Source organism: Anabrus simplex, chromosome X, assembly GCF_040414725.1.
Source record: "Anabrus simplex isolate iqAnaSimp1 chromosome X, ASM4041472v1, whole genome shotgun sequence".
Classification (NCBI taxonomy): Eukaryota; Metazoa; Arthropoda; class Insecta; order Orthoptera; family Tettigoniidae; genus Anabrus; species Anabrus simplex.
In genome coordinates, this window is record NC_090279.1 from 149,888,574 (window position 1) to 149,906,197 (window position 17,624).

Sequence of the window (17,624 nt, forward strand, 5' to 3'; positions counted from 1 at the left end):
AATCCACCTAACGTTAATGTCAAGAGATTACTTAGATTTGGTGATACCGGATTTCCACAATTAAACTGACGGTGTACAGCACGGGTTGTAATAATCGCAGGAGTCTGAAATTTATTACATATGCTAACTAATCAACGCGCTCGCGAATTATGCCACAAAAATTATTAGTTCAAAGTCTTGCCACCAGGCGAAGATATGGCGCTGTGGTAGGGTCTTAGAAAAAGGCAGGAAAGATCAAAGATACGATAACGGTGGTTATGGCACATTTATTATGATTTATGGTTACAGACACTGTTCTATATGGCATCCCAACTCAGCAACATGCAGCATGTCGTATGTCGTTGTATGCCAGGTTCTATATCACACACAGATCGGATATGTTCCAGATAAACAGGATCCTTCAAAATATCCACAGTTCTAGACCTTCAGGCACGCAATTTAATGTGGAACACATCCTAGGGATATGAGCTACGAATTTTGCGTAAATAAAATATAATAACTTATGAGAACATTATTTATTCCTCAAAATTATAATCCTTTCGTTAGTCATCGTTATCCGGCCGATTAGATTGGTAGTTTTCCTACGAGTCAATGCAAAGTTTCATTTAAGCCCTTATAAGTACAGTCGATGTGGAAATGTTCCAAAAATCATAAAACGTCTGAGGGTATTGAACCAAGGAACACATTATAGAAAAAAAAATAATCGTATGGCTTCAGCTGCCGTGTGCAGACATTTCGATTTGACGCCATATGGTTGTCTGCTCGTCAATTTCGACGTTCCGTTTTACTCTAGGTCCGCTAGATGGCAGGCAGAGTAAACCGGATCTCACTTGGGCGTCTATGGTTGAGATTTAATGAATTTTGTCGGGTAAATACCAAATGTATCACCAGAGATCTTTTACATGCCGACATCGTACGACATGGAGTGTCGAATGAATTTCTTCCGCCCTTATAAAATCCGACTACATATGCCGGGTTTGAACCCGCTATCTTGGGATTCGGAGACCGACAATCTACCACGGATCCACAGAGAAATAATTATGTAAATAAGTTAATTTGGATAAGATTTGAATAGAAAATAAAACTAGTAAAGAAACGAGCGAATTTAAGCTGTTTTCTGGAACTGCATCTAGGCAGAAGTGATTTTCGAAATTTACTTTTATTTAGTTTGATAGAGCTACTCATAACTTGAAACCATTCCGGTCCATTTAGACCTTCACTTTTCAGCACAATTGAGGATACCGGTTGATTTTACTCTTTTCGTAGTATGGGGACCCCTAATTTGTCTGCAATGGAATATGTTTAACATTAATATCCCCACAACCAGAAGATATGGATTTAGGTCACGTATCTGGAAAATGCCCAGAGATGATGCGGTAGTTACTGAAGGAGCAAATCCTTCACCTGGCGACCGACATGTGGTGTTTCCCCGTTTCGCATGAAAATAACGGTGCGTTCACAGATGTATTCTTGTAAATATGGAATCACATGTTGCACAAGCAACGTGTAGAAGTCACTGCACACTTAACAGACCCACGAAGGGTCTTCTCCTCAACGGATCTCGAGTAAGCTGAATGCAATGGCTGTTCCTGCAACAATCAAGAAACTGACACAACGCAATTCCACCGAAAAAACATTCTGTCGTTAGAGTTACGGAAAATTACACGTTCTGACTGCTTCCAGCTTCCCCCATATTTTCGCCTGGTGGTAAGATTTGGAACTAATATTTTTTGTGGCATAATTTGTGAGCGCATTGCTTATTTATCATATCTACGAAATTTCAAGACTCCTGCGACCACTACAGCCCGTGCTGTTCCACGCTGAATATCGTCAGTTTAATTGTGGGGCGCCTGGTGGTATGACTTGGAACTAATAATTTTTGTGGCATAATTAGTGAGCGCATTGCTCATTTAGCATATCTACGAAATTTCAAGACTCCTGCGACCACTACAGCCCGTGCTGTTCCACGCTGAATATCGTCAGTTTAATTGTGGATACCCGGTGTAATGATTTGGAGATTCTTCTTACTATGAACATTGTTTTCCTTTTGTATATATGAAGGAAAGGTTAAGGCTTTGACGGCCGTAGTTAAAAGAATCGCAACAATAAGAGACTTTTGCTTTATTAGGCCATGTTTCTATTCATACATGCAAGTCCAACCCGGCTAAATAAAATGCGATACAAACGGCCCTTTTCAAGGCCAAATAAGCAAATCATTCTTCGAGAATGAGTTGGTATGAGACTTTGCCACATCCAAAGTATTTGGTAGGGACTTCCGTCCATTCGCATAATAATCCATACAGCGGGAATATTCAGCCTGGAGAGGCAACAACCCTCTCTAGAGCAGTGTAACACAGGTAACGTTGCACTGGAATGGCTAGGAGTTAAGTCGGCAACTTGTCCGTCGACGCCGCTAAGCGGTTATGCATACCTTCCAGGCGTTCTGAATAGCGATAATAACGGCCTTTTGTCCCCACCAGATATTAACTAATTCATATTAGTGACAAATAAACAGAATCTGCCGCGGTTTACAACATGTTGGTAGCAAACAGAGCAATATAGACCTTCAGGACTAGCAGTGTTAGATGGTTTTCGAATCATCATGAACTGAAAGGGGCTGGTGGACTATACGATGTATCGTCTATATTTTAAAGAGGCTACTGTATCAAAAGTAAAAGTTATCACTCATCCATTAAACGATAAAAAGGCTATAAGTAGATAAGATAATTACGAGCTTTACCTCACTTACGAGATAAATGATAATAATATTGACCTGTCTCAAAGACTCCTGGGATTACATCGGCGACAGTACCTACAGCACAACCTGTGAAAGGTGAGTTCTTTTGATCTAACAAACAGATATCCTTCGACAATTCTCTGAATAGTCAATTAATCTACACTAAATCAGATATTAATCCACTGCCTTCTGTACGGCGAGTCAATTGTCAATTCTATACTTTTCTTCACGGTGAGTCAATTTTCAGCTAGGGTAGAGACAACTTCATAGTCTTCTGTATAGTGAGTAAATTTCCTCTAGGAATAGATTTATTTATTTATTTATTTATTTATTTATTTATTTATTTATTTATTTATGTATTTATTTATTTATTTATTTATTTATTTATTTATTTATTTATTTATTTATTTATTTATTTATTTATTTATTTATTTATTTATTTATTTATTTATTGACTTGCAGTTGTGATGAAAAGGCTCACAGCCCTTTCTTACATATAACCACTTACAATAATAAAATTTTAAAATATAAACACAAAAGTAAGAAGAAGTAATTCTACAAAAACTAAATACTAGATACGGATACGCTAGGATCAGGTTGCAAATTACTAAAGCAATAAGAGTTATAATACTAATACTAACACTAATGATAATAATACTGTAATAATAATAATAATAATAATAATAATAATAACTAGCTTAAGCCCCTCAAGACATGACGACCCATGGGATTTCTTTATATAAGTAATTCATTGTACTTTATTTTCTTTTATAATTTTATTTATTTATGACACAGACACGGATAGGTTTTATGGCGGCGATGGTATAGGAAAGGTCTAGGAGTGGGAAGGAACCGGCCGTTGCCTTGATTAAGTTGGAGCCCCAGCATTTGCCTGGTGTGAAATTGGGAAACCACCGAAAGCCGACAGTGGGGTTCGAACCCTAACCGTATGGGCAACTCGCTCGGCGAGAAAGAAGGATTAAAACCGAGATGTATAATTGTGCTAAATACGACCAAATTTTTATTTAATTATTTCACATTTTGACCACTGTCGAACATAGAATGCGATTCTGTATATTTTATCATTGTTGTGCTGCACCGCAAGTAGCTCTTAACCAGAGATACTAGCTGTTCCTCGGCCTAACTCCCTTTGCTTCCCGTGCAAATGTGATCTGTCCAGACCACAGACATGTGGTCCAAACCAATGGTTTTGTCATGGGAGAATGTCTTGTCCAGTTTATTAGAAGCCTGTACACTAGTTCAGGTGCTTACGTCCCCCTTTGCTTGCTGTTCAAATATTGACTGTCCAGTGGACCAATAATGTTTCTGCCCAGTTCACAACCTGTGAGGCAAACTTGCGCTGCACATCACTAACGCATACTGTGCGATTGACAGCGATGATTCAAAGTATTCATAGGTCACAGCACTGATTCCTTCCACCTCCTTACGGAATTTAATTAACCATCATTGATTTCATATTCATTAACTCTTCTACTGAGCTTGGTGTCAGGAAGGGCATCCGGCCGAATAAAGAAGCGAGACTAATGGGAAGACATAAAAACTATTTATGATTCATTTATATTAAATATTCGTGTATCATAATTGTGAGGAGATATAGAATTATACCTTAAAACTTTTCGCGACAACGAATTGTCACAGAAGACCATTCGTTTCGCTATTCAGTGTGGTGTTACGCGGTAAATATATGCCTACTAATTTACGTTGTATCGACACGGACAGGTCTAATGACGACGATGGGATAGAAGAGGGATTAGGAAGGAAGTGATTTGGTGTGAAGGCTTATTTACCATTGTCATCGCTACGGTTTTCCTCACGGTTGAAGGTTCTTATGTTTTCCAAACATACGGTTTCATAAGGTTAATAACTCATTCACTAGATTATCCCAAAGTTAGAAGGTAATACGGTTTAAGATGTAGTATAGGACATACAGTAAAAGGAAGTGAGTGTAATGATTAGGGATTAATCGTAGAGTGGCGTAAGCGTAAATAAAAAATAATTCTGGTTGACTGTGTGTACAAGTATGACGTTAATTAAGGTAAAACCTCGTGTAAAAATGAGAAAAGGTGGAAACCCATGTTCAGGGCTGACAGCAGTGGAATTCGAACCAACCATCTCCCATATGGAAGCTAACAGCCACATGAGCCAAAATGCGTAGCCAAATTGCTCGCTCTATAAAGATAAACTGAACACTTGAGATTTAAACACGAGTATTTTGCTCCTCTGGCATTCTACCGAGTAATATATATGCATAGGGTGCTCTCCGTAATCTACGAGCAACAGACGAATTCATTGCTAGTTATTAAATGCAGATCAATGGTGATTGAATTGAGCTCCACGAAAATCGGAAGTTTTGTAAGCAGGAGGATTATTGGGGAAGTTACTTCTTTGACATGAGGAGCCGGTATTTTAATAATTCTACACCCAACATTAAATGTAATGCTGTACATATTCTGCAACTAATAAGTTCCCTTCACCAATCACATGGCACCTCCTTGCCATGAAGGGGGTGTAACCCTCTACGTGGCCCACCTCATCCCTCTGAGGAAGAAGGTAAAAGCTTTTTACTATTGTTATTATTGCTATTATTTTTTTATTCGCTAATCGGCCAACTAGGGACCACAATGAGTTTCATTGTACATTCTGGCGTTTACTCAGTTTTCGATTGATCCAGTAGGTTTTCATTAGCTTGCTGTGTCGAGCACAGCGTTCATCGGACCACTTTGCACCAGCTGTCCACTTCGCATCCCGGAAAGTCCCAAAAGTCACGATGCTTGTTCCGAGAAGGTCTCGTTTGTGTGCGACATCTGGTCGTAGGCCCATACTACGAGGTCTTTCTTGACGCTAACGTACCAGGGAACTGCTGTTTTTTGTTTTTAGTCAAATAGTTAAAAATGCGCTTTGTCCTTCGAGAGTCGTTCATCCGTAGCAAGTGACCGCAGAAGCGAGCGCTGTGTTTGTACATTGTGTCCGTGATCTCGTCTTAGAGTAGATTTCTCGTCTGGATTTTCTTATGTAAATGCCGTATCTCTGGTTTGGACCAAGAATGTTGTGAATAATCTTTCTCTCTTTCTGCTCTAACTTAGTGCGAGCTCATTCCTGAGAGAGGATGAGGCATTCTGACGCTCGGAGAGATACCGGCTTGACGACAAAGTTGTAATAATGATTTTGGTATTTAGAGGAAAGCACCTTTTGTTATATATGTTTCGGGTGGTTTGGAAAGCTACCTCCACTTTCTTTTTTCTGGTCGCTATCCGTATCTAGTGCCTTTCATTGGATTCACTCACCAAGGTACTTAAATTCATTATTCATGCACAAGGTTTATTGTTCCATATTTGGTTTTCACTTGGGTCGTGTTGTCTTTAATGTTTGACATTACTTTCGTCTTTTCAACGAATGTTATTGTTATTATTATTATTATTATTATTATTACTATTATTATTATTATTGCTAGTTGCTTTACGTCGCATCGACACAGATTGGTCTTATGGCGACCGTGAGATTGGAAAGGCCTAGGAATGGGAGGGAAGCGGCCGTGGCCTTAATTAAGGTACAGCCCCAGCATTTGCCTGGTTTAAAAATAGGAAACCACGGAAAAGCATCTTCAAGGCTCCCGACGGTGAGGTTCGAACCTACTATCTTCCGGATGCGAGCTCACAGCTGCGCGCTCCTAACCACACGCCCAACTCTCCCGGTATTATTATTATTACTATTATTATTATGATTATTATTATTATTATTATTATTACGGGGTTACCCGTGGAACGCAGAGTTGAAATAAGGTGCCTGGGTGAATGGGTCTAACTACAATATCACGAATTTATTTAAAACTTTAATAAAGGTTATATTTCTTTAGAATTACAAAATCAACAAATAACGATGTAACAGGTACAAGTAGCAATTCATAAACAAGTCTAGGAAAGACAAGATTGGTGGTATAAACAGATCTTGGGCTTCAAGCCCTCACTTTACAGTTCCCGAGCTCCTAGCTCAAATTTACAAAAGGCACAAATTTACACAAGGGCAGAAATCCCTCAATACATGGAGCGCTTGTTCCCAACTCATAATATCAAGCCTCCCAGAGGCACTTTTACAACACTAGAAAAGAGTTGACGTGCTCTCAGCTCGAGCCGGAATGAAATTCGCCAGGAGGTGTGCATGGAAGTCTTCTATAATGTTCTTCTACAATGTTTACAACGGTAGCCTGGTCGATTTTGGGGGTAGCTGCCCCAGTTAACAATTGACTAACTTTATTGGACATTCTTGTGAGATGATCAATTAAATTACTCACCTCCATAGCATGATTTTCCTTTAATTTTAGAGACAATATATCGCTCACCCTGTTATAAAAGTGGAACATTCTTGCCTGCACTTTCTTAAGTTGGTTAGCAGAAGGATCACTCACTCAAAAAAACGAACTACGTATGCTAGCTCAGTGGTGTTGTCAGTGATAATGGAAAGAGCCTCATCGATATCCTTTTCTCCCAAAGTTGGGAGACTAATAGGCAATTTAAGGGATTCCTTAAGTTTGGTGGTATCTGCCGCAACCGTGCCTCCAGATTGAATATTTCTAATAGATAATTCGTAAATCAATTCCTCCTTGCGCAAGTAGCCGGGATGGAGCACTTCACGAGGGCCGGACATGATGACAGAAATTTAAAAATTTAGAAAATTTCCAGCGACTGAGAAAATACTTAAAGTTCGGAACGGATTCAATGTTTAGCCGTCAAAGGGGGCTTAATTGAGACCCATTCAACCACGCTCTGCTACCACTTGTTACGAGGTTACCCGTGGAACGCAGAGGTGAAAGAAGATGCCTGGGTGAATGGGTCTAACTACAATGTCACGAATTGATCTAAAACTTTAACAAAGGTTATATTTCTTTAGAATTCAAAAATCAACAAAAAAGGATGTAACAGGTACAAGTAGATATTCATAAAAAAGTCTAGGAAAGACAAGATTGGTGGTATAAACAGATCTTGGGCTTCAAGCCCTCACTTTACAGTTCCCGAGTACCTAGCTCAAATTTACAAAAGGCACAAATTTACACAAAGGCAGAAATCCCTCAATACATGGAACGCTTGCTACCAACTCACAATATCAAGCCTCCCAGAGGCACTTTTACAACACTAGAAAAGAGCTGACGTGCTCTCAGTTTTCCAAGCCTTTTCAAGTTGATATCAGAAAATTACCATCACTCGCCCTCAAGGGACAACTTACAAATTTGAAACAGAGGTATCTACTATCCCTCCTATCGGACCGTTGCGGAAAAGAACAGGTTAAGTAAATGGCCCGAAACACAAATTGAATGGAGGCGAGTACTTGCACTCCTAAATAGGAATTCTTAAAACCTAAAGGGCACTAGGCCGATGAAACAGGGGCTATTTCCAAACTATGGAGGTGACTCGTATAAGAATAAATTAAGACTTTACGGAAATGAAGAAAACCATTTACAAAACGTAGTCACCTCAAACTAATATAAAGGGGAGCTCGAGAGGGTACATCACTCTCTATCCCTGATTTACACTAAAAGATTTTATGAGCCTTTTACATTAGCCGGCAGAAGTTACATTTCCAGAAAAGTAGGTTACATAGTTAAAGTTTCGGACCTCTCCCTCGGGTTAAACTGCAGAGCTAGCAAGAAATAAAGATGTTAAGTGGCCATTACCTTGTCGGTGTACTACTGCCTGATGAAAGAGGCGCCTCCCGCCTCCTGCTCGACACACGCACTAGTTCATATGACGATCAATTGGCCAAGAGACGAGGAAATCCGCAGTTTATAAACCCTCGGGGAAAGTTCGAGACCTTTCATGAATAAACCAGCCACACCCTCTCACTTTATTGGTGAATTTAAAAGTTACACTCAAAATCGAGGAAGAAGCCTGTGATAGGCGAAAAATTAATTACAGAAATTCGTGATTGGCTAAATTCAAAACTGGCGGAAAGAAAAGATAAATATTGCCAACCCAAAAATAAGGAACATCAATTAGTAAAAGAACTTATGAATACAAAACTTCTTCAAATCAAAAGTTCTTCTTCCACTTCGCACCAGGGTTGCATGATCATAGTTTATTAGCAGTGACATCTGTTGAAAAAAGTCCAAACTTCTTGATGAAGGGCAAACAAAGCAAGTAGAAATTCACACAGTACAGAAAACTTCAGTAGAGGGGTTCGCTTAGGCGCAAGATTTAAATGTGCTGCATAGAGGTGTACCTCCGGGTACAATTATTATTATTATTATTATTATTATTATTATTATTATTATTATTATTATTATTATTATTATTATTATTATTATTATTATTATTATTATTATAACTGCCCTTGAGCGCTTAACACATAAGAAATTAGAAGAACGAAATTTAGAACATTATATAAAATTTAGAAACGCTAAGATACATCGTAACAGCGAATTTTAAAGCAAGGTTAGCGTATAGGACAACTACAGGTAGGGATGTGGAAAGCCGGTGGGTACACTGTGCGAAGTAGTGGGGGAACGTAGCCTTTTATGGATGAAAATTCGGAGAGATAATTTTCTTGGAGCAAAAATGTATTTAAATTATCATATTCAACTCTCAAAAGACAAAGAAGACTCTAGCAGCGCAGCGCACTAAAACAAATTATTTACAAGGAGTTACATGTGCGTTGGTAGCAAATGAAAACATGTCAATATCTGTAGGGTGTACCGAGAAATGTACACACTCTTGGAGTTCCAATAAATACGGAACTCATTAATATAGATACAAAGTTAATGATTTAATGTAAATTAATTAATAATTAATAAAGACCGTGCAATGTAGGAAATTAAAGTAACCAGCCCAGGAAAGGTAAAAACCAAGTCTACAGCCCCTTGCATTTTCACAAATGTTCAAGATTGCCTGGGTGGCTGAAAATGCAAATGTGACTGCGACTGTTAAACACCATTTGAGGTTCAAGGCGCAAAACCCACGACAGTCAATGCATTGAAAGTGGAAATTGCAAGACAATGTCCTGCAGTTCCAAATCCATAGTTCGTAACGTTATTGACTTCATTGGTCCATATTACAAGCTGTATAATAAGTTTCGACATTTGAAAACTTACGGGCACTAGAGCAGTTTTCTTTCTTTCCTGGACCTGATTACTTTAATTTCCTGCACTTAACACTATTTAACTTAAATGAAACTATTAAATTTTAACCATTCAGTATTAACATTAACTATTAACAAGGGCGGAATTTATCGTCATTCCTGGTGTAAGTACATTTTTGAACAGCCAGCAGCCGACGTGAACACTTCCGTAGCAACCAGTGAAGAGGAAGATCTGCTGCAACACATGGACTGGGCCGTATTCGAAACTCACTTGGTTCGCAGATAAGTTTATTTGCCAACTCTACTTCGTTTTTCTCTAAAATGAAGCGTATGGCCTCATATTTTCAGATGCCGAATATCAGACCGCTTTCTTCGGAGTTACAAGAAATAGCAAAGAAGGAGCTTGGTGAAGATCCGAACCGCGTGGAGAAGGACTTGGAGCACATAAAGGAATGGCTCAAAAAACAACCGCATCTCAAAACAAGAACAGGTATGTTTCTATTTTCAAGTTTTGTGTGTGTGTTGTAATAATATTCAAGCTCTTTGTAGGTTTTCAAACGAGGATTGTGGTTCGAAGACAGAGAAAAAGTACTGGACTCGCCCTACTTCTTTGCAGAAGATCTCCCAAGTACTCTTACTCTTCGTAGCATAGTGGTTAGCACTCATAACCATCTCAGACTGTCCGTTCATACATTGTGGTTACCGTTCCAACCACACATTTTTGTTCATTTGAACTAATGTGAAAACTAAAAACAAAATACAGTATTTAAACTCTGTACCATAGTTTTTTCTATTATAGTGGAAAAGTTATGCTGTGTAATTCAGAATCTTTCGAATCTTTTTCTGCGCATGATGGGACACCAGAGACGCACATTTTCTGTGCGGTAAAGATTTTAAAGGAGTCATGCCAGAAATGCTTGTCATTTTATTTATTTATTTATTTACTTATTTATTTATTTATTTATTTATTTATATATTTATTTATTTATTTATTTATTTATTTATTTATTTATTTATTTATTTATTTATTTATTTATTTATTTATTTATTTATCCCGTTTACCCTCCAGGATTCGCTTTACCCTCGGACTCATCGAGAGCTCCCATCTCTACCACCTGAAGGGCAGTGTCCTGCAGGGTGAGACATTTAGTCGGAGGTATACAACTGGGGAGGAATATCATTACCTCACGCAGGCGGTCTCAAATGCTATGCTGAACAGGGGTCTTGCGGGGGGATGGGAAGATTGGAAGGGATGGACAAGGAAGAGGGAAGGAAGTGGCCGTGGCCTTAAGTTAGCTACCATCCCGGCATTTGCCTGGAGGAGAAATGGGAAAGCACGGAAAACCACTTCGAGAATGACTGAGGTGGGAATCGAATCCCCTCTACTCAGTTGACCTTCCGAGGCTGAGTGCACCCCGTTCAAGTCCTCAGACCACTTCTTAAATTTCGTGGCAGAGACGGGAATTGAACCCGCACCTCCAAGCATGGCAAATAACCACATTAACCACTATACCACAGAGGTGGACTAATGGAAACGTTATGATGTCTAAGAAACAAATATTTCAATTTTTCTATGCGTGACGGGACACCAGAGACGGACTTTTTCAGTGTGGTAAAAAGTTATGAGCTATCGAGCCAGGAATTTTGGTTATTTCCGCCCAAAATATCGATTTTTCAACTTAGTTAGTACTTTCATTTTTTCAGTTTTGCCTTAAGCAATGTAATTTTTTTCACTCTACCATGACCTTAAGGCTCCAAGCGCCATTTTAAAAGGAGGTGGTCATACGTTGACAGAGTACGTTCATGCCTTCAATTGCCGTTTCCAACTTCGTCATGCACATTTTCTATAATATTCCTATGAGACTTTCAGAAAACCTTCGAGTATATATAAGAATTAAATGTTAGTCAGATAGAGAGGCGACGATTTATTTCTCTTGGCAAAGTTAGGGATAGCTGCCGCAGTCTTGCAGTTGACCAGTAACAGGGTTACGATGACAATAAAAAATCTTAAAAAATGTAACTATTCATACACTTGGACTATTGAGAACTACTGAACTATAGGTAACAGTAACTATTCGCACTTTAAAAGTCAAAAACGTTGAGCAGTTTTAAAGGGATACATAAACACTAAAATTGTAAAAAAAAAAGAGAATTATGAAACAATACAGAATTTACTCGCGGTTGGCAGCTGATCCTGCGGATATCATCTCTGGTCTCGGTCGATCATTTCGGACTGGATCAAGTCATCTTGGGCAGTTTATTCTCTCATCTTGTTAGCATTATTCCATGGCGACAAACTCGTTCATTAAATAACAACATGCAATTTGTATCAGACAATACATATTGATGATGTTCATTGAGTCTTAATACAAGTATTTCTCCAAGTAGTTGCAGTGTATATATTGATATTGATGAAGACTGAATTTGTTTTCTTGGATATTACGAATGTTAATACGTCGTTTTAATCTCTCTCCTCTCTCGGTGGGTTAACTGAATGTACGTATACTGTTATACCGTGAGTTTCCACGCGAGTCGAGAAAGGTACAGTGGAAGTATACCCCAAAGCAGAAGGCGTGTACAGGATTTCAACATACCACTGTGCGTACTGATAATCAGGTTAATATTTGTACTATTTTGAGTGTTAAAACCACAATTAATTACATTATCAAATTCTGTTCAGGAAAAAAAGAATTAAAATTTTTTACCTTCTATGAGGGCGAATCAAAAAGTAAGTTACACTTCCAAGTTATGGCCATTTATGAAAGCACCTACACATAGGCAACACGGCTATGCAAACATACAGTGTAAGTTCACGTGCCACATAGTCCCCCAAGACCGTAAACGTTCCTCGAAACGATCATGCAACTTTTCGATTCCAGATTCGTAGAAATCACCTTCCAGAGCTATGTAACCACCTGGAGACAGCTGCCTTCACATCTTCAGCGCTTTTGGAATCATCGTCCACCGAGATCCTTTTTCACTTTACGGAACACATGATGGAATGGAATGCCGGATGACTTTTAGTGCCGGGAGTGTCCGAGGACAAGTTCGGCTCGCCAAATACAGGTCTTTTGATATGACTCCCGTAGGCGACCTGCGCATCATGATGAGGATGAAATGATGATGAAGACGTCACATACACCCAGCCCCAGTGCCAGTGAAATTAACCAATTATGATTAAAATTCCTGACCCTGCCGGGAATCCAACCCGGGACTCCTGTGACCAAAGGCCAGCACACTAACCATTTAGCCATGGAGCCGGACGGAACACATGATAATCGCATGGTGCTAAGCCTGTACTGTACGGAGGATGTTGTCTTACCCCTCACTTGAATCGCTGCAGCAGTTCCTACGTTTGACGGGCCGTGCAGGTGTTGCGTCATCGTGCAACAAAATCACACCGGCGTTCAATTCTTCCGCCGCTTATCTTTAATTTCCTTACGCAACCGGTTCAGCGTTTGACAATACGACGCTGAGTTGATTGTCGCGCCTTTCGACGTAAATTCCACAGCCTCCATGTCAAAGAACACTTGGCCGTTACCTTTCCTGCTGAAGGTTGGACCTTGGCTTTCTTTCGTGGTGGTGTGGTGTGCACCCATTCCATCGATGTTCTGTTCGTTTCGGGGGTGACGTGGTGGACCAACGTTTCATCTCCTGTGATGATTCACCGCAGAAACTCGTTACCCTCCACAGAACACCGTAGCAAAAATGCAGGTGACTATTGGAAACGTCCCTTATGAACATCGGTGAGGAGACGTGGGACCCATCTTTGACACTGTTTACGAAATCCAAGGTGCTGGTGAAAAATGGAGAACACACTGCCATACGAAATGTTGGCAATTTCCTGCAGTGTTATGCACCGATTCTCTCTAATGATCCCATCAACGCGGTCAACATTTGCAATGGTACTGGCCGTTGCGGGCCTGGCTTCGCGTTATTCGTCCATGAGATCCGTGCGTCCGGCGTCAAATTGCTTACACCACTTTACAATACCTGGGCAAAAAATTATACGCTCACCATATACAGCAGTGATTTCATAGTGAATGTATGTGCAATTGAGCCTTTTATCCCGTAGAAATTCAATCGTTGCACGCACCTCCAATTTAGCGTGATCATCCAGTTGACGCACCATTGAACCTAGCCCGCTCTGCACACACAACACGACGGGATATCAACACCAACCTTCTTATCGGAGTTATCAGCAGTTACTGTAGCTTTACCTGCGGTGACCACGGTCACAGCACACAGCGTGCTCTCGCGGCGAAATAGTGTAACTTAATTTTTTATTCGCCCTCGTACTTCTGTCGCACGTAGGGACGTAAAATATGTTATATGGACATGGGTCCAGGAATGGTTTATTTCCAGGTTATAACTCGTTTTCTACAACTGTACATTGATCAAAGAAAACACACAGGAACATAACGTACCAGCATAACACATGAAATGGTCAAAGTGTCGTTCGTTAACATTGATACATCTATGTTCCAGACGACCAGTTCCTCATCGCCTTTCTCCGTGGATGTAAGTTCAGCCTCGAGCGAACCAAAGAGAAGCTGGACATGTTCTATACAATGAGAACGGCTCTACCAGAGTACTTCTCGAAGAGAGATCCCATGGACCCAGAAATACAAGAGGTGCTCAAGTTAGGGTAAGTTGACTCCTGACTGACGAAGGATAAACTGTTGCATGAGAATTGAAACTAAGCATTTAAGTGATTGACGAATTTTGCTGTAGAGTCCGGATGTTTAGAGAGTGGTAGGTTAGAATGCAAACTCATTGAAGCGTTTCATATATCAGGGCAAGCAGGTGTCTACAAGATCCCGTGCATCTGCGTCCAGGTGAACATAGGAAGTAAAAAAAGCGCAGCGTAGCCGCACGCCTGAAGGAGCATAACAGACACAGCCGGCTGGGATAAACAGGCCATGACATAGGGTACAGGAACACCAAGGTACTGTCAACTACTGCGTCTTATCACGCCTGACTACAAAGGAAAGCTACTGAAATCCTGAAACACACCAACAGCTTCAACCGTAATGAGGGATATGAACGGGTAAACAAAGTCCATTTTCCGGTCCCGAAAGCTTTAAATCCAGGAGAGACATGATGGCCGCGTCAGTCCAAAAATGCAACGGATGGTCAGTTGCTTGTCTCCACCAAGGCAGGTCGAACTACGCCGGGATCCATAAAGCTCCAATCATTTGCCGAAGAATAACCAAGCAGCGACCGCCCCGCGCAGCTTGGTGGACCAATAAGCGACCAGCGCACCGTAGCACGCACTATATAATGAGATGGAATTTCAGTCGGCGGACAGTCAGGTTTTACATGTAGGTTCTTTCTCCTCCGCCTATTTGGTTTTACCTGTCCCTTAATACCACGCCTCAATACTACCTTATCAACACAAACCTGCTTGGTAGCATGTCTGAGATGGGAACAGGGAGATACTCCTGTAATATGATTTCCCACTCCTCCCTTTTTTCTCAGAACTAATAGCATGTCGGAGGTAGTGATGGGAATGTCGGTTATAAAGTAGTAATATACGTGATACTGTATAGGCTTTTGGGTTTATGCCGTGTAAAGAAAATAAGGTGAAATTCTTTACGTTTCACAGAGAACTGTGCTCTGCGTCATCAGAAGTAAACCTCGAGAAAGCCTTTCTCGAGGACAGTCGAGAATTCCATTCATTTAAGGTTAATCTTCAATTATTAGAGGTTGATGGTTAGTATATGGACAGTATTTATAAAAACTATTACATGGTTATCTGTTGATAAAGCGCCCAGTAATGAAACTGCACTTATCATTATACAACTTTGAGTCAGATATCTATTCATTTATAATCACTGACTCTGACTTCACTCCTTAACAAAAATGGAGGCCGATTTCAGCGCTGACTAGTGGAAACAATTGGAATTTACGATCGGAATGAAAAACCGAATGCAAACGGAAACAATCGGTTGTAACGGTAGTTGACGACTGTCGAATAATTCGGTAGTTTTCATTCGATAGTCCCGTCACTAGTCGGAGGTAATGTAGAATAGTGACGATTGCCACGTGGGGGGAGCGAGCTTCGCCCCCCTCCCCGACAAATATTGGCGGATGAGTGGATCTCGGGTCTACCACAGTTCTACGCCTCTGTATTTGGGGGACAGAGAGGGGCGGGTCTCCGCCGTCAGTTGTCCTGAGAATGATTTTCTATGGTTTTCCATTCTCTTTTACAAAGGCGAATGCCGGGATATTAATAGTACAAGCCATGACCAACCCTCTCACCTACTCCGATACAAATCTCCTGGCGTGAGAGACGGCGTCAGCGTCTAGGATGCCCGCCTCCCCCTTCTGAGGAAGAATGTAATGATAAATAATGCTATTGGCTTTACGTCCCACTAACTACTTTTTCGGCTTTCGGAGACGCCGAGGTGCCGGAATTTTGTCCCGCAGGAGTTCTTTTAGGAATCTGTAAATCTACCGACACGAGGCTGACATAATTGAGCACCTTCAAATACCACCGGACTGAGCCAGGATCGAACCTGCCATGTTAGGGTCAGAAGGCCAGCGGCTCAACCGTCTGAGACACTCAGCCCGGCTGAGGAAGAATGAAAACATTTAGTAGTAGTAATACCCCTCCATTTCACTGTGAGGTTCGCAGCATCGAAGTTAGTCGGAACCCTTGATAACGCCGAACGCAATCTTTAGTGAAACCTCGGGACCGTCATATGATCCTGGACCACTGCCTAAAAGCCCGGAAAATATAGACATGATTACTAAAGCAAGTAACAAGTATATGCTACCTGCATAACGGTCATACTATGAGATTTGCATAAACTTTAGGGGCACGGCCTACCAGTACCCCTAGAACTGATGTTACTCTCGCTACATTATGAAAGAACGGACCGGATGACACACCCTAATAACCATATTAGTTTGCATTCTAAACTATTACTGCCTAAAAACGTATTGCGAATAAAATATCAAAGGGAGGTACGTCAGAACCTTGCCAAAATTCTTAAGAGCAGTTTCATGAACCACTGTCCAATATCTGATAACGGATCGTTAGTTAACACCTTGTTAATATTGTAGCGTGGCGTTAACGATCAAGTCAGCAGTGTGCAGCATTGACATTATTTCACTCTTCTGAACTGTACCGGCCATAATGTTTTTCATTTGTCACCTTTCACCTGAACGCTTTTCGCGCCGAAAAAGAGGTCCCGTTTGAAACTGAACTTACATTTTGTGTTCGGAGGAGATAAGTGAATTAGACAGCGCACAGAAGAAAATTGTAATGGAAGGTGATAGGAAAAGATTTTTCGGGGGAGTAAGTTTACTTCACTGGAGAAAAAGGTTGTCAATTTACTTTCTAAATGTGCAAGCGTTATGGAATATAAAAAGACAGATGGTACATCTCTAAAGGGAAAAGAAACGGCGTGGAATGAGCAAATGAATTCAGCAGCCATTTGAATGTGACCACGCAGTCAGCAAAAGAAATAAAATACCTGCACGACAACCTGAAAAGGAGCGAGAGAAGGAAAAAAATTTCGAACGACAAGTTGAAGTGGTAAAAGATCGGGGATGGTAAATTTATTCCAGCATCTGCATACGTCAGATGACTTCGAAGATTTTAGCATTAATCTGCGACCAGACTCTTCGCAATGACGACTGTGATGCAAAATATCACAAGAAGCCGTAATCGTTGCTTTAGCATGAAATGTTAAGAGTTAATGTCAGTACACAAGACCTCGTTTATCCGGTACTCATTAATCCGGATCTCCGGTTTATTCGGTTCGAAAATAAAAATGTATTTCTACTTGTA

At 40.5% G+C, this 17,624-nt stretch overlaps 1 protein-coding gene across 2 annotated transcripts in view; it reads left to right on the forward strand.

Moving 5' to 3' along the window:
• Positions 1-2,733: 2,733 nt before the first annotated feature.
• LOC136886723 (retinol-binding protein pinta-like) overlaps positions 2,734-17,624 on the forward strand; it is a 38,455-nt gene continuing 23,564 nt past the window's right edge. For both annotated transcript variants that reach the window (XM_067159527.2, XM_068230723.1), the window contains exons 1-3: positions 2,734-2,833; positions 10,172-10,313; positions 14,312-14,471. In XM_067159527.2, coding sequence (XP_067015628.2) covers positions 10,172-10,313; positions 14,312-14,471 — 302 coding nt within the window. In that variant the 5' untranslated portion in view covers positions 2,734-2,833. The remainder of the gene's footprint in view (positions 2,834-10,171; positions 10,314-14,311; positions 14,472-17,624) is intronic.